Source organism: Cannabis sativa, chromosome 8, assembly GCF_029168945.1.
Source record: "Cannabis sativa cultivar Pink pepper isolate KNU-18-1 chromosome 8, ASM2916894v1, whole genome shotgun sequence".
Classification (NCBI taxonomy): domain Eukaryota; kingdom Viridiplantae; phylum Streptophyta; class Magnoliopsida; order Rosales; family Cannabaceae; genus Cannabis; species Cannabis sativa.
The window spans coordinates 21,315,784-21,333,766 of NC_083608.1; the positions used below are offsets into that span (position 1 = coordinate 21,315,784).

The window sequence follows — 17,983 nt, forward strand, 5'->3', positions numbered from 1 at the left end:
CATATATTAAAATGTTGTAATTATCATATATAAATAGTTTTTATTTTAGAATATCATAAGCCATGTTTTAGAATACTATAAGCCATTGATAATTAATTTCTTATAATTAGTTAGTTTTAATTTAGTATTATTATAAAAAATAATTAAAAAAATTTAAATCACCATAAAATAGAAAGATGGTAATACTATCTTTATAGAAAGTCACATCAACTCTCTTAAAACTTTCTTTTATCTTTATATATTAAAAGTGCCTATCTAACGGCAATTCTTGGTTTAACGATTCCTTTTTTTATTTAGCCTTACACGATTAACTTAACAGACTGTTAATGTTAAACGTTAACAAATAAATAAACCCAATAATTAAACCCAAAAAATTAAACCATCTTTTTTTAAATTAAAAAAATATCTTACCCACATATCTCTCTAACAACCTTTTTGAAATTTTTTTACACGGCTAAATTCAAATTTCAAAAAATAAACCCAATAATTAAACCAAAAAATTAAATAATATTTACGATTAACTTACATATCTCTCTAACAAACTACAATTTTTTAAATTTTTTATTTATTTAATATTCTATTATATAACAAACTACAATTAATTAATTTATACGTACCAATTATTCAAACTTTACGGCCCATTACAAAGTTACAAAGGTCGGTATCAAAATATTGAATTAGTCAACTTGAGTTTTGTCTCATTGTTAATTATCTTAGTTAAGCAAAAGAAAGAGTCTCATTCTCATTAATGGTTTATTTTTGGTTCGGTTATATTCAAAATTACGTACCGTAAGTTATTTCGCAAGCAATCACAAAAAGTATCTCCTCATAATTGTATCAGATATACAGTCAAAATCCTGGTAAGTCGATCATCATCAATTCAATCAAAATATATAATTTACATACCAATACAAAATTTGACATTTAATTTAGCTATATATATTGATTTCATATTGCGATACCAATATTCTGATTCTTCTTTCTTCTCTCTCTGAATCTCTCATATATATCGATCTGAGGCAGCCATTTCTTAAATTTCTATTAAATATACATATGTATATGTTTATTTATGTAACTATTTGATTCGACCAATGCTAGCTCCTTTTTATTTCTTGTCTTCTTCTATGTATCATATATTTTAATTGACTTCTCAGATGATAATGATTTTCACACTAATAATAATATTGTCATATTCAACCTGGAATCGCCAAGTTTACATACAGAGGGTTGTAGAGCGTTTAAAATGGTTTTCAAAAATATCATTAATAAATCTATTCAAGACGATGGTTTGGTAAGCTATATTTTATAATTTTTATTTTCTTTCTTTTCTAATATGAGAATAATGATGTAAGATGGGTGTGCATAGCATGACCTGGTTCTATCAGGGAAGAAGTTATTGTCACAAACAAAACTGGCTGAAGAAGACGCTGAGAGGAATGTGAAGAAGAACATCAGGAGGGAAAAACACTTGGTAAAATGACCTTTGTGTACATTACATTTGTATCTGTTTTTGTTTTGTGTTATTAATCTACATGTCTAATTTTATAGATGAGAGAAAAGGGACATGTGATACCAGCAAATTATTTGGATGCACTTGAAAAGTTTTAATTGGTGTTACAAAAGGAGGTAGTGGTTTCTTACTATATATATAGATATATGCAGTAGTTCTCACTGTAAAGATTTATTACGTTGTTTCTCTTACTATTTATGTATTGTATTGGTGGTGTTTTAGCGTCATGCTGTTTAACTCATGCTTTTAAGTTTTAGGGTTGTATTTGGCTAAACAAATTTGGTTAGTGTATTATCATTGCTGCTACATAGTTTATTATTTTTAGCTTTATAATGTTAAATTTCTTTTTGTGTACTTTCCAGAGCTTCTAATAGTCTTCAATGAGTTATATATTGGTATAATTAGACTTGAAGTAAATTTTAATATTGTTGTTTGGTGGATCTCTATTTTGTTATTATTTTAGCTAGAACTCTTTTTAAATTAAGTGTGTTTATTATGTGCAATACTTTCTATTATTAGCTAAGAGAAAAGAAAATAATAGAACATATTGATGAAATATTATAATTATATATGTGTTACTTATTTTATATTATATTACAACATAAGTTTTTGAAAAATATTCAAAATTATTTTTATAAAAACATCATCAATTTGTTAAAACTGTCCCTGAAATTATTAACAAAAGAAAATGAACAATTGAATTATAAGCACACCGAAAAAAATGAAAGTGTGAACTACGAACACTATTTGACCATAAAAACTAAAAAAACATATATTATTATGTCTTCATTTAATATTCTTAAACTTTAAGAATTATTTTTCTCAAATTTTTAAATTTTTAAACAATATTTTTCTTTATTTTTTTGAAAATTTATAAATCGTTTTCTAACTTTATAAAATTTTAACATTATTGTTTTTGATACATCTTGCTAATATTTCATGTCTAATTTGCTTCTCTTAAAACTTTATCTAGTATATATATATATATTGATAAGCTAGTCATTTAAAATATTTAATGAAAAAAGTTATAATAATACTATTTTTATTAAGTACTATTTTTACAATAAATTATTTGACATCATGCACTTTTTTTAAGAAAAATGTGTGAAAATGTATTGAATAACAAAATGGTACAAATATATTAAGAGATTGAATCACATATTGATTTTCACATAGTAGTGTACTCAATAATAATAACTATCAAAGTAAATTTCAAATACAATATTATGTACAATTGAAGAATAATTAAATTAACATTTAATTAAAAAATATATGATATTTATAATTATATATATGTAAATGAGATTTTTTATACATCACTCGATAAATATGTATATATTCATGGTATACGATATTCGATGTTCTCCTATATTTTTTATTAATCTATTAATGTTATTTTTTTTATTAATATATATAAATCTTTCCCAAATACTTGGTGGCCTCCATAAAAAAAAAAAACCCAAATCATGTTTGTCTATTGAGAACCAATAAAAATACATTTTTCAAAAAAAAAAAATATAAAAACATAAAAATGAAGATTTATTATTTAAATGATATTTTGAGAAGAAATTGAAAAAACTTCATATCTAATATGGTTAGGTGACCATACTTACTGGCATGAATACATTGAAATTTTATATTAGAGAAAACGAATCAAATTCAAAGCTACTAATATTTGTATTTGACTGGAAAGAGAGTTTAAGAACCTCGTTCATTTTTCTTGACTCTCCACTTCAGAGCATCCTCTTATCATATATATACGCATGATTGTATATGTATAAATATATCTTAAGAATGGCTATTGGTACTCATAATTTGGTCTTTAGTAATTTAGGAGGATTAGTATTCTATGGTGATAGTAATTAGGAGAAACTTATTTATATAGAGATCATAATATTATTTGTAAACTAAATGGTCAAAACTTATGACATTTTGCATTTAAGAAAATACAATCAAAAGTCACTTATATACCAATTATAATATAGTAATAATAGAGATTACATAATAGTGTAAGTTATAGAAAGTGATATAATAATAGAGAGTACATAATAGTGTAAGTTATAGAAATGAAAAGACACATTAATTAATTGATAATATATAAAAATTATAAATAAATGAGAAAATTGAGAAATTGAGAAATCAAGGAAGAGGGTGAAAAACTCATACAAATTGCCACCTCAAATCCTTAATGCTTTCCTTTATATATATACTAGGGAATAGATCCGCGCTTCGCGCGGTTTTAATAATTTTTTTAAAATTTTACATGAAAGAAATTAATTTTTAGTTACGAATAAAATCTCAATTCAGTCTAATACTATTTTATATTTTTTTTTTATGAATAATATAAAGGGGAATTACCCCATATACTGTTTTTTTTTTAATTTTTTTTTATATTTACGGTTTGAGTTTCTAAAGTAGTTGTAGCGCTAGTTGCAATAGGGGTTTCTATACGATTTTTTGTTGCGATTTAGGTTGCAGCGCTAGTTGCAATAGGGATTTCTTTGTAGAATTCTGTAAAAAATGTAAGAAAAACTGTTTTGAAGTGTAAAAATGAAAAAATCCTTAATATAAAATTATATAATATATTTATGTAAAATTTCTTCTATTTGTAATTAGCACAAATATTAATCATATACAATAAAAATAAAAGCACATTTTGAATAAAGTTATTTCTAATAATTAAAAGGTATTAAAAATATAATTTTTTTAAATGAATCAAATATTATAATGGTATAAATTTTTTTGTAATTAAAAAAATGATATTCATTTATAGTGAAACTTAATTTGTTGTTCATATATATTTAAATTAAATATTTTTATAGTTTTTTTATTTATATAAAAATATTAATTTAAGTATTAATAATTTAAATATTGTAAATTTTTAACGTTTTTATTGAATGAGAGGTAGATATTTTAAAATATTATTTATTTTTTTACAGCGCTTCATTAAATTAATGTATTATGATTTGTTATCTTTTTTATTACTATTATTATTTATAATATTAATTGTTTGTATCAATTTTTTAAGTTAGAATAATATTATTATTTTAATTGATGAATATTTTTGTCTCTTCTCTTTCCTAGTGCCATATTTTTAAACTCAATTAAGATGTATATATACATAAACTAATTAAGATGTATATTCAAAGTAATTATGAAATAAAAAAAATTACAACTATTATAAGTAAATGGATAAAAAATAATCAAATCTATAGAAAAAAAAATATTAATTTTTGGATATTTATGTAAAGTTGATCAATTGAATAATATTTGTATATAAATATATAAAATTAATTGAGTAAGGTATTTAATTGCCCCTACAAAGAGAAATATTAATTTTAGACAAATCGGTGTGAATGAAAAAATATTTTACTTGTAGTATTTTCTTAATGAAATATAATATATATTGTGTTTACTTGTAGCTAATAAGTATAATACTCACATAGTTTGTAAACAATGTGAGACTCTTACAAAATATATGTATATATACATTACTTAGAAGACATATTATAAAATAAATAAAATATTAATAGATAAATAGTTAAAAAATGTTCATAAGATGACATCTCATTTGATTTATATTTTTCTTTATATATTGAGAAAAAAAAATAATGTTTAGTTTCATTTTGAATAATTTAGTTTGAATATTTTTTGTGCTATTAAAAATATAGAATTATGTATATAATCTTGAAATAAAATTAACTCATAATAAATTGTATATTATTATTATATATTACATCAAATATAAAAAACTTATAAAACAAATATTTATTAGATAATTACTTTTAAAAATACAAATTATGAAATGTATATTAAATGAAAGATAAAAAACTATAAGACATTAAAAATAAGATAATAAAAACTCGAGTAAGAAATTAATCAACCACCCATAAACAAAAATACTTTTGGATGAATTAATATGACATAAAAAGAATAATATTTATAACCTACATGGATGATGCCTACATCATTTATAAACAATGTGGGACATTTAGTTCCATGTATTTTTGTAGTTGTTTTCTAAATAAAATAGAAAAAATTCACAAAATTTTAAAAATAGAATAAAAGAAATCTAAGATGTCACATAAACTTATTTTGTGCTTTCCTTTATATTATATATAAATATATTGATTGATTGATATTGATTAGACGATAAAACTGTTATTTTTATTTTATGTGTATATTTTTCTATTGGTTCGTTATGACTTTGATGATTTGAACCAATCGAATCAGGGATCATGTAACTCAAAGATAAACAAACAAAAAAAAGTGTTACTGTTACTGTTAGTCAACTTCCGTGTTCGAAAATACATGTCAGCATATTTTTTTTCATTTTTTTTTCATTGTGGTGTTTGTTATGCATCTACATAATCTCTGTAAATTTTTGAAAAATTTCGAATAGTTTACAGTGCCAAAAATACGTTTGAAGTTTTTTGAACGCGCGTGGTAAAATAAAATATTAGGAACTCTGTTTTTGACATTGTAAATTATTCAAAAATTTTAAAATATTTACAGGAATGATACTGTAACTATAACGAATACTGTTATGAAAAAAAATTGAAAAAATATATGTCGACATATGATTTCAGGTGTAGAAGTTAACGAAAAAATTATAATAGGAGATTGTAATTATCACTCCTTACAAACTAAAATTAATAAACAAAAAATAACAAATCTAATGACATAATCCGAATCACATTTGAATTTCAAAGACAAAAACACAAAAGACATCCTTATTAATTACCTTCTTCAACATTTTAGGCATCTTTAAATATGTAAAGAGAAACAAGAGTGGTTGGCTAATGTTGGTGAAATGGAAGTTTAACCCAACATAATGATGGGTTTAAGCTTTCTAATATTAGTGAAATCAAATCTTTTAAATTTAGATTTTGTTATGAAAAAGAGGAGAACAAAGAAAGACAATCCAATCACACAAATGAAGATGGCAAGAGCTTTGGAAAGTGACAATACTGCATAGGTGCCAGTAACAAATGCTATCATCATGAATCCCAAGGCCAATATTGTTAAATTCATAGACATGTTGTAGTTAGATACAAACTCCTTATTTGCACGTTCATCACCAGAAGATGCTATAGTAAGCAAGAGGTTGATAAAAACAGCCGTAATAGAAAGGACCAAGGCTATTGCGTCTGTCACCATGAAGGCTTGAAATGCTGCATTATTCCTAAGAACAGCACTACCTTGTTGTTGTCCATGTCCAACCTTATTATCGTCGCTTATGTAACCTCCCGGTAATGTAAGTCCTGCTGTGAATGTCACCGTCGCAATCAATGCAGCCGCAACCAAAGTAGACTCTCTGTAGTTTGCGATTCTAGTCCTTAATTTTTCTTTTTGCTCAAGCTTTCTCTTCTCAGTATCGGTCAATATTTGTTTGTCGTCTTTGGAAATTGACTTTCTCAAACAGCTCTTTATTGTGGGGTTTTCTTTGAAGATTTTTGATAATTCTCTCTGTCATATAACAACAGTAGAATTTCTATCTAAGAATACTGTTGACACCAACTAAATAAAATCGAACATGAGAAAAAAAAATCAACTTATTAATTGAAATTAAATTACCTTGTTGAATTCATGGTAATGAACATTATAGAGATCATGGGCTATGTCATGAATATTTTTGTTTTGTTGGTTGAATAACATCTTATTCACTTTTGGGTGGGACATCAAAGCTTCAAAATTCTTTTCTGTATATTTTGTTGAAGTGGCAAACACATGAAGCAATGGGGTATTTCCTTCATTATCTTTTCTATTTAAAAGGTAATTATTGAGTAGTGAAGAATGATCTAATATGAGTTTTAATGTGGAAGGAGATTGTTTCCTCACAGCATAGTGTAGCAAGTTCTTGCCTTCATCATCAACAACTTCATAGCTATCTGGACACCTCGAAAGAATTTCCTTCACTATTTCATAACCTCCAAAAGGGTTAGAAGCTGCCATGTGAAGAGCTGTAGTGCCATTTTTATCTTTGAAATAGGCACTGCTTTCATCCTTTTCTAACAACATCTTCACAATCTCCAAATTATTACTCGGAGTAGGCATCACAGCATAATGCAGAGGAATCAAACTATCCTTATCTGCGTGTTTGGTCAGATCTAATATGTTCTCCAAAATCTTTCTTGTTAGACCTGAAGAATTATTTTTTGAAAAATTACAATACTAAAATGTCTTTTTTGTTTTTAAAACAAAAACTAGTAATTGCAGCATGGAATTCTACTACCTGTGTTTTCAGTTATAATTGCAGCATGGAGTACATTTCTGCCATAAGGGCCAGTAGTGGGTGGTGAGGAGCAATTGTTTAGTATTTCATCAACCAAATCCAAGTACTCTGCCTCCACAGCCATGTAAAGTGGTGTTTCTCCTGCTTCATTAGCCAAATGTGTGAAATGAGGGTCTTGTTTAGTCAAAATCCTTACAACCTTAAGATGGTTGAACCTCACAGCCTCGTGCAAAGCAGTGTCCATTTCCTTGTTTCTCTGCCTCATCATACCATGACCATCCACACCTAAGGTGGCCTTCTCAAGATCGGACCTTTCAAGCAGTTTAGCACGATTAATAAGAAACTCAACAATAAGATCATGGCCGTACCTTGCTGCCAAGTGTAAAGGAGTCTCTCCTCTTGAATTGGTTTGCAACAACAGTTGTGGACACATCTCCAATATCCCTTCCAAGAAGGACATTGTACTACTTTTTGAAGCAATGATATTGACATGGACAACTGTATTCTTTTCTGGGGTCAATAATTGGTCAAGGCAGAGTTGGTTGTTGACTACAATATTCTTCAACACTTGGATTTCTCCATTGGCTGCAGCTTGGAACACCATGGAATCCATGCCTGTAGTGCTGTTAGAATCAGGCTCACCAATAAGCAAGGTACTTGAAGCCATATAATAATTATATCTGTTATATTGTCAAGCTAGAATTCATAAATATATCTATCCTTCTTCCCTTGTTCTCTTCAACTTCACTATGGTTTTTTTTGTTTCTTTTCCATTGTTTTTTTAACTTCTCCTCTAAGCTTATTCTTTTCTCTTTTTTCTTTCTTCCCTCATACATTTCTTCTTCCTCAAATTTTTTTCCATTTCATTTTTTTTTTCTTCTTCTTCAATCTTCTTCCACCACCTAAACTAAAACAAGAAAAAAGAGTGTGGTCGAGAAAAAAAGGTGTGTGTATAGTAAGATGTATAGTCCTATCTTAAAACTAAATTAGTAGTATTATTTTTTTACACATTAGACTTTTTAATACTATAGATGTGGTGGATGTGGATGTGTAAGAAGGAAGATAGATGAAGAATAAGGAAGAAGGAAGAATAGAAAAAAGGAAAAAGGAAAAAGAATAAAGAAAAGAGAAAAATAAAAATTATGGTAGAAGGGAGATGAAAGAGGAAGAATAAAAAGAAAAGAGAAAAGAAGTAAAAGTGAAAAAGAAAAAGAAAAAGGAGGAAAAGAAAAAAAAATAAGAAAAGAAAAAGAAAAAAATATAAATATAAATTTATTTAATAATTTTTAATTAATTTTAATAATTGTTAGGAAAATTTATTGTGATTAATCATAATATTTTTCCACTTTGTATGTTAAGAATAAAATACTTGTTAAACACTACAATTAGCAATATAAAATATTAACTAAACCACCACAAGGAATAAAAAATATACAAATCAAACTACATCTTTGCAAGCATATTTAAAAGTGTTCAGAGTTAGAGTTTCGTTGAATGAATTTCAATGTTCAAGAAGCAAGAGAATTTTATAGGGTTCTCCATATAGTTCTTTAAGATACATAATCTTTAAACAACTTTGACTGTGTGACTTGATTCTTAAAATAAGACACATAAGCAACTTAATTGTTAAAATTAAGTAGCAGTTAGCCAGTCATACTACAAAATAATATAAAATATAAATCTCGAAATTCTATAAAAAAATCATTCATCGAGAAATATTTATAAATTTTTAAATGGCAAAGAATTTCTAAAAATAGTAATTTTTTATTTGAATCCTCAAATATCATACTCAAAACCATAAGTGGTTTGATCCCTCACAAAAAATGTTGAACTTAAATTAATAAATCTTATGCTATATAAATTTAACATAGCTGAAATTACATTTTGCATTTATTTTTAATATATATTTTTGATAAAATCACACTAAACACAATATTTATTTAATTACCAAAACCCTATCATGAGATTATGACTTAGTAACTACTAAGTGTAATATAAATACCACAAATTATTCACACATAAACAATGTGAGACAAACACACATTTGATAGCTACTAAGTATAATATAATTTAAAATTATAATGCATAATAAAAAAATATGCTACCAATATTTTTCTTTCCAAATTAAAGAAAAAAAAAATGAGTAATTTTTTTTACAATATATATCTACAGCAAACTACTTAGAAACTCTTCTTGCAAGAAAAAGAAATATTAGCTCTTATTTTAAATTAAAAATAAGACCAAACACAATAACATTAAAAATGAAGTGTAACCAAACTTACACAGATAAAGAATATGAATGTCTTGAAGTACAAGTTTAATTACAATTTCAATATAATAAGTTAAAATTTCATTAGGCCATATAGCTCTATCTGCAGAATCTGTTGTGATAAACTAAAATCTGTTAATTTCAGAAACAATATGACATTTTAAAAACCTCAACAAAAACTTCATCCCCTCTTTTATTTCATACCATACTGTGATGCTCGTTAGTTGTTCCGAGACGTTAGTTGTTCCGAGGTGTTTGTTTCCAGCAGACCGAAATACTGTTTTCTTCTTCTCCTACAAACTTCTGTTTCATCCTTACTTTCTCTGTTTATTTTATAATCATTATTTTGTTTTTGATAAAATGGTGGTGAGGATGAAAAAGTATTAGACTATTAGACATAAAATAAAAATATGAGATATGAAGAGAGAAGATAAGACGGGTGTGAATCAAGAAATAAAGAAAAACAATGCAATTTATTGGCGTGTACTCCACAACCAGCTAATAAGCATAAATTTTTTTTCACTAATCTATTGAGACATCATAAAGCACCTGGTGCCGATTAGCAAAACTCTAATTATAGCAGCAAAAGACCTGATTCTCAATTCATATTTGTACGACGTTTTTGTATTGGAAAAAGACAAAAAAAACCCTTTTTTTCTTATAACATAAGTACCTTTTTTATAAAGCTCTGTAGCATTACCACAAATAAAACTAAAATATATTACTTTGTAATAATTAATAAATAATATAATATAAAAGAATTTGGTATTTTCTAATAATGCATCGAGGTTTGAATTGCATTGTGCAATCTGCAACTGTACCGCCAAAGATTTCAAGTTGCAAATTTTGATGCAGTGTGGACAGTTTGCAAATTCTGGGTGAGATTATCAGATAAGTTGGGTATGCTTTGGCATTTCACTTCTCTTATATGTAAGACTATACATTTTTTTGGGAGGGCTATGATGGATTTGACTACAATTACAATTACAATTACACATTATAGAGAGAGAGAGAAAGAAGATTGAATGGATAATTACACATATTTGTTGATCATTTCTCTCACTTCATCAATCACGAGCCATGCTTTATGTCCTCCAATAACTTCTTCTTTCATCTCACCATCTTTCCATAACTGCCAGTACATTTTAAAGAAATTCATTCACAAAGATCAATCTTAACAAAAACTTGGGGAGAAGATTTTAATCAAAAGAAGAAACAGAGGTAAGTAAATAGTAAGAGGGTGACCAGACCTGAATGGTTGGCATTTTCTGATAGAATGAAACACACCAAAAAGAAAGAAAAAACATGAATCAATTAATATATCAATTAAAAAACATGAATCAATCAATTAATGTATCAATTAAAATGATTCATACTTGTATGTTTCCACGCTTCACCAAAGCTTGAGGTACCTTATTGACATCCACGCAATAGAATTTGACCCTGTCATTAACAGTATATACATCAAAATCTCACAGTGATCCAATATCAATAAACAAGTATCTTCTATTCAAATTCAAAACAAGGTTGCTTTTTTATATGGAAAAACTCCTTACCATACTATACACTACAGTACAGGACAGGGTAGTTTGTGCCTGAGATTATCATGAATGACAATTGACAACTTATGTTTATGCTTTTAATGCTAAATGAAGCCCTCAAACTCATCTGAACATTTAAATATTCTAGTAAGAGTTCAATCATCCATTAGAAAAGGAATTAAATTTGGAGTTAAGAAATGAATTTTATTTAGCTACTTAAAATCTATTGCAGCCCAAGTCACAGTAATCAAAAGTGGAAGAAAACATGCACTTGAGCTGAGGAGAATCATGTGTAGGTCCTAATCTATAAGTGGGGTCAAAAGCTCTTAAAATATGGAGAACTTACTATACTATGTACTATGAGTCAGAGGAGTATAGTGCATGCAAAATTGAAAGCACCTAATCCTAAAACAAAAAGTTCAAGAGAGTTTACATGTTATCATATTCAGCACCCAATTTCTCTAACTTTGGTTTCAAATATATGCATTTCCGGCACCAAGAAGCCATCCTGTCCCCAAAACAAAAATAAGAAGAAGAAAAAAAAGGTCATAAATTCTTATTACAAATCACCAAACAGGTGGCGTGCATAATTATCAGAGTGAAGGGAGACAAAATGGAAGTACCAATCGATGAGAATAGGCTGAGAAATTTCTGTTGCATGAGCTAGAATCTGATCAAGGTGATCAGAATCGTTAATGGGTTCCATTTCAACGGTGGTGGGTCCGGACAGATTGGTCCAAAACGCCTCTGCTCTCAAATCCCTCCTTGAAATTTTCTTCCAGTCTCTGTTTTTCAAATCAACCAAAAACCCAGAATTTTTTGGCAAAATCAAGCCACACCCGTTACTCCAAAACTGGGTACTGTGATGTTTTTGATGGAATTCTCTGCATAAAATATGAGAAGTCGCAGCAGGCAGAACAGACATTGTTTCACTGGAAATTAAGAAGAGAAGATGAGAGGTTTAGGGAGATAAGAGTCAGAAGAGAAGGGCTAACAGAATCATCATCTCATGGTTGTTCTTCTCAAGTTAGAAATGGAATTTAGTTATGTAAAAGTTTGGAGTGTGTGCTGTGATGGTCAATGCTTATCCTCAAAAGTGAAGTTGGGGATGGCATCATAGCAAGTGCAAGTTAGGATGTGGTGGGGCCACATTTGATGGGCAAATATTATAGATATATTAGTTTTGAAAATATGTTTATGAAAATGTGACTAGTTCACTATACATAACTGGTTTTAAAATTTTAAAAATTGAATTGGATTTATACATAATTTAGATTTTTAACCTCTCTCAATTTTGAGATAATTGATATGTACTAAATTATACTCTTTAAATTTCTTAGGTGGTTAAAAATTTCACTTAAACTATTAAAATAGTTAGATTTATAAACTTTTATCTAATTTTAATTTTACTAACGTAGACAAAAATTTAGAGGCACAATTTAGTACATGTTCATGATTTAATAGATATTAAAGTTCCAAGGACATAATTTAGTACATAAACAATTATCACATTAACAAAATTGAATAAAAATAGACAGAAGTCTTTAAATGTAACAGTTTCAATAGTTCAGAGAAAATTTTTAACAGGAGTGCATAATTTGGTACATATAAAAATAATTCTAATTAACCTATTTAAAATATATACATACAAATATTATAATAGTGGTATCATATATGAACATATGATTTACTTAAATTAACAAAGTAAAAAATTTTCCGAAGCAAAGATCTTTTTTTACTTAAAGCATCAATTTAGGTAAAATTATCTTTATGAGATAGATTTCTACAACAAAAATGTAGACACTAACAATATAAAAATCTCATAGCTAGATAAGTTGCAGATTCTGGGAATGTAAAGAGAACTGCATCACAAACATCAATGAAGTATATTATACATATATATTTTTTTAGGCTACTACTACATTAATCAACAAAGTGGCTACCACATTAGAGCATTAGCATAAGCAGCAGTAACATTAATTTAATTCTCTATTAATAAAACTAACTATAATATAATGAAAATACTAGAGGGACATAGACAACAACACCTCTCTAATAACAAACCTCAAGTTAATGAACTGAGAAATTTTGTTTTCAACAACTTTATTTAGTAAACCAAACAAAGTGTCTCAGATACATAATCTTAACACACAGTAAAACAAAAATTTTAAAAATTAAAGGAAAATCCTCACAGACCATATTCAAACTTCAACTCAAACCTCAACAAATACATCAAATGCAAACTTCAACGAAACTTTTTATATATAAACACCTTCTACATTGCACTATATAGAAGTTGTCTCTTTGTATAAATTTATATAAATATATATTACTAGTTTGACTTATATTTCTCAGCTTCATTAGCACATATGAGGACCCAGTTATTGTTTTGTGTGCTTTTATTACAGTATGATACATTTTCTCCTTTCAAATCTTGGCATCAAAACAAAATAAAGACACCATATGAATCAAGGTTGTTTTATCTATTGTATGAGGAGATCAAAATGTAGGGTTATGAATATAAAGCCATTGACATCATAATAAACACCAAATCAAAAACTCCCCAGTAAGATCAGAAACACAATTAGGGACAAAGCAAAACTCTCAAATCAACCTTTGATAATAACACACACAAATAACATTCAATTTTTCAATTCTCATAAGATATTCAAACTTAAAGACTGATAGCAAAAGACTGCGTTGAGTGGGGAATTGAGAGATCGAGGTGGCGCGAGTCAACTGGATTCGCTGAGTTATAGCATCACACCAGTTGCCATAATGCTGTTGAGGGTCTTGTGAGGAAAGAAGGCAGGGTAACTACTCTACCGTTTTCTCCCAATGCTGGAGGGTCAGAGAGGGTCAGAGAGAAACAGAAGATTTCTTTTGGGAAATTGGCATTCTATATTTATGCAAATTAAAATGATTATATTTTATGACTTATTTATTCTCTTAAAATTTTCAATCCGTTATAAATGGTTCCTAAATTATTTATAGTGTAGTAAATTAGTCTTTTTATCAAGTTTTGTCATAAATGGTGAACAAAATGATGATACGGCTACTTAGTCATTTGCCACATCAGTAACACGTGTATAATTGAAAATTAAAAACTAAAAAATCTGTATCCTAAAAAAGATTATTAAACTAAAAATTAATTAATGATTTAAAGAATTACGTATTAAATAATTCTTTTCTAAATTAATTACACACGTGGCGTTGACGTGGTAACTGGTTAAGCAACTATATTTTTATTTTATTTGTCAAGTGTGACAAAATTTCACAAAATGAACAACTTGCAATACTGTAAATAGTTCAGAGACTATTTTTAACAAAGTAAAAAATTCAGTGGACACAATAAATTAATGCAGACAAAAATTAGCCAACTTAAATTATAAAATCCATATTTTATGTTTTTTTTTTTTTTGAAAAAGTTTCACTGTTATTATAATCCACAATCTTTTACAACAAGAGACAAAAGCCCATATTTTATGTCTATGTATGTGATTTATTAATTTATGTTTGATTTTTTATGGTTACATTTGATTAAAAAAAAAATTCTAAACAAATAATAACTAATATTTGTAAGATATGACAACTTTTATGATATTCCTAAAATACCCTCATTTACATCACCCCATTTACACAATCGGACACCACATCGGACCCCATATCGGACCACCATCGGACCATATCTGCCACCATTTTTTTTATATGTTTTTATATATAAAAAAATAGCACCAGGTGACCATCGAACTACCCATCGGACCACCCATCGAACACATCGGACCATATCTGCTACCAATTTTTTTTTTTTATGTTTTTATACATAAAATAAAAAAATAACATCAGGTGACCATCGGACCACCATCGGACTCCATCGGACCAGATCTGGTACCAATTTTTTTTTTTTTTAATGTTTTTGTACATACAAAAGTATCATCAAGTGACCATCGAACCACCATCGGACCCCATCAGACTACCAATTTTTTTTTTTTTTTTTTTTGTATGTTTTTGCACTCAAAAAAAGTAAGGGAAATTTGAGAGGGGTATTTTTGGATTTTAGATAAAGTGGTCATATATTTTCAATGGTGATATGTATTAGTTTAAGGATAAACTATTAGGTATATGTAAGGATAGAAAATCAAATTTCCCTTTGTATTTTAACATTATGTTATATTGATTTAATCAAATCAAAGTGGTATTTTTTTAATTATTGGAACCCATAGAGATTATGACTTGATAGTTGCTTGGTGTAATATAAATCTTACAAATTACTTGAGTAATGTGAAATAGATACATACACATATTTTAATCATACTAAAATAGTATTGGGTGATTCTACAATACACTCCCTTAAAAGGGATGTATTGATGCACCCTTAATTTATTTCAGCATTCAGAAAAAAAAATTTACATATTCATGTACGTTATAGCTATTTAAGATATCCAACAAAATTTTGAGAAATTCGGAATAATTTACAATATAGAAAACAATTTTCAAACAGTTGATTTTACACGCGTATAAAATAAAATAGTCACGCGTGCAATACAATGTTTGAACATAGTTTTCGTCGTGTTATACTTTTCCAAATTTCTTAAAATTTTGCAGGATGTCTTAAATAACTATAACGTACATGACCATGAGAAAAAATTTGACTGAAAAATTATTTCGAATGCTAAAACAGATAGGGGTGCATCAATATATCCATTTTAAGGGTGTGCATTGTAGAATTTTCTAATAGTATTTATTCAAAAACTAAAACTCTATCATGTTAGTATTGGGTAATTCTACAATGCACCTCCTTAAAAGGGATGTACTGATGCACCCTTAACTTGTTTCGGCATCCAGAAAAAAAATTTAGTCTAATTTTTTTTCATATTCATGTACGTTATAGCTATTTAAGATATCCTACAAAATTTTGAAAAATTCGGAATAATTTACAATATAGAAAACAATGTTCAAACAGTCTATTTTACACGTGTATAAAATAAAATAGTCACGCGTGCAACACACTGTTTGAACATAATTTTCGGCGTGTTAAGCTTTTCCAAATTTCTTAAAATTTTGCAGGATGTCTTAAATAACTATAGCGTACATGACCATGAGAAAAAATTTGACTAGAAAATTATTTCGGATGCTAAAACACATAGAAGTGCATCAATATATCTATGTTAAGGGGGTGCATTGTAGAATTTTCCGTTACTATTTTATATTTTAAAATTTAAATACACAATTAAATGGTTTGAAATTATCCTGGAAACCGTTTTGTATTTGTTCTATTATTTTTTAGTTATTTTATATAGATGTCTTGTCTCTCTATGCAAAAGAGTACATGAGTAATCTAGCATAGTCTATATGCCTTTAGTCAACAAGTTTTTTTATGACTATTTTTTTTTTTCTTTTCATATATTTTACTCTTTTCTATTGCTAATATTTCCATTTTCTCTCTCATCTCGTTTGCAATTAACGCTATCATTTCTATCATTCTTTTCAATGTTTTTTTTTGTTGGGCAATTGTATAGCTGTAAGTGAAAATTTATTCACAAATAAAAAGTTAATTTTTTTTCTTCATTTATACGTTTAGAAGGTAATTTTATTTGCAAACGTGTCCATCCGTGACAAACGGTATCTATTGTTTGAAGCTTTACAGTATCATTTCCTTTGGCTCCGGCAAGATTTTGAAAACTATTATCAGAGCTACTGATATTTATCTATCACTCTTGAAAAATCTAAAGAATCAAATAATCAACCTTCTAACTTATTCTTTAATTCCATCCAAATTTGCAAGAATTTCAACAATTTAGAAAATTTTTGGATTTATTGGAAGAAAAAAAAAATAGCTTTCTAGCCCTTTAAATCTCAACAGTAATTATTAATTTCAAATTGAAGGTTTATTATAGTCATTCTATTTTTTAATTAAGGTAATTTCAACTTAAAATTCCTTTTTATTGATATTATGGGTAAATCTGAATTTGGGTGCTAGATTTTGCTTATTCTTCATCTTGTTTTTAGATTTGAGTATGATTCACATTGAATTTGATTGTTTTCACATAATGGATTGTTTTTGTTGTTAGAGTTATTTGATTGTCTTTACAGATTGTTGTTAGAGTTGTTGTTGGAGTTGCTACTAGGATTTCAATTATTCTTTTTGTATTTTTTATTTTTTTTTGGAAAACTTACAAAAATATTAAAATTTAAGTTAATTTTTATAAAAATACTGTCACACAGAAAGTTTTTAAAAATACTGTGTTTTTATAAAATATCAATAAAACACAAAACAGAACAACTCAAAATAACAGTAGAACAACTAAAAAACACCAGTAGAACATCAGTGAAAACTTAACACAGTATACTGCAGTATGAAACTTATAAAAAAATACAGTTTAAAAATAAAAAATACTGCCTATGAGTTGATGTTAATGTTACTACTA

At 27.3% G+C, this 17,983-nt stretch overlaps 2 protein-coding genes and 1 long non-coding RNA gene across 4 annotated transcripts; 1 reads left to right on the plus strand and 2 right to left on the minus strand.

The window, feature by feature from the left end:
- The first annotated feature begins 444 nt into the window (after window positions 1-444).
- Window positions 445-1,766, plus strand: LOC115704411 (uncharacterized). Its single transcript, XR_009684059.1, has 2 exons — window positions 445-1,471; window positions 1,549-1,766. It is a non-coding gene; the product is annotated as an uncharacterized LOC115704411 (long non-coding RNA).
- A 4,420-nt stretch (window positions 1,767-6,186) lies between these two features.
- Window positions 6,187-9,394, minus strand: LOC115698745 (ankyrin repeat-containing protein At5g02620). The gene is made up of 3 exons (XM_030625909.2): window positions 7,746-9,394; window positions 7,088-7,653; window positions 6,187-6,979 (listed from the first exon to the last, which is right to left on the minus strand). The coding sequence occupies exons 1-3, from the start codon at window positions 8,410-8,412 to the stop codon at window positions 6,332-6,334; spliced, it is 1,881 nt and encodes a 626-aa protein (XP_030481769.2). The 5' UTR covers window positions 8,413-9,394; the 3' UTR covers window positions 6,187-6,331.
- Window positions 9,395-10,710: 1,316 nt separating this feature from the next.
- Window positions 10,711-12,657, minus strand: LOC115701281 (thioredoxin-like 3-1, chloroplastic). Of its 2 annotated transcripts, XM_030629032.2 has the most exons (5): window positions 12,179-12,655; window positions 11,989-12,063; window positions 11,391-11,457; window positions 11,265-11,282; window positions 10,711-11,146 (listed from the first exon to the last, which is right to left on the minus strand). In XM_030629032.2, exons 1-5 carry the CDS (start codon window positions 12,478-12,480, stop codon window positions 11,048-11,050), a joined length of 561 nt encoding a protein of 186 aa, XP_030484892.2. In that variant the 5' UTR covers window positions 12,481-12,655; the 3' UTR covers window positions 10,711-11,047. The 2 variants fall into 2 exon arrangements, with proteins under 2 accessions (XP_030484892.2, XP_060958544.1); XM_061102561.1 differs by lacking the exon at window positions 11,265-11,282 and having other exon boundaries at window positions 12,179-12,657.
- Between the last annotated feature and the right edge of the window lie 5,326 nt (window positions 12,658-17,983).

Excerpts from the sequence above, each read along its gene's own strand:
- LOC115698745 (XM_030625909.2), bottom strand. The coding sequence starts at position 8,412 with ATGGCTTCAAGTACCTTGCTTATTGGTGAGCCTGATTCTAACAGCACT. Across the intron at positions 7,654-7,745 it reads AATTATAACTGAAAACACAG|GTCTAACAAGAAAGATTTTG; the intron begins GTAGTAGAATTC and ends ATAATTCTTCAG. Across the intron at positions 6,980-7,087 it reads ATTACCATGAATTCAACAAG|AGAGAATTATCAAAAATCTT; the intron begins GTAATTTAATTT and ends GTTATATGACAG.
- LOC115701281 (XM_030629032.2), bottom strand. The coding sequence starts at position 12,480 with ATGTCTGTTCTGCCTGCTGCGACTTCTCATATTTTATGCAGAGAATTC. Across the intron at positions 12,064-12,178 it reads CAGCCTATTCTCATCGATTG|GATGGCTTCTTGGTGCCGGA; the intron begins GTACTTCCATTT and ends TTTTGGGGACAG. Across the intron at positions 11,458-11,988 it reads GGTGCTGAATATGATAACAT|GGTCAAATTCTATTGCGTGG; the intron begins GTAAACTCTCTT and ends TGTTAATGACAG.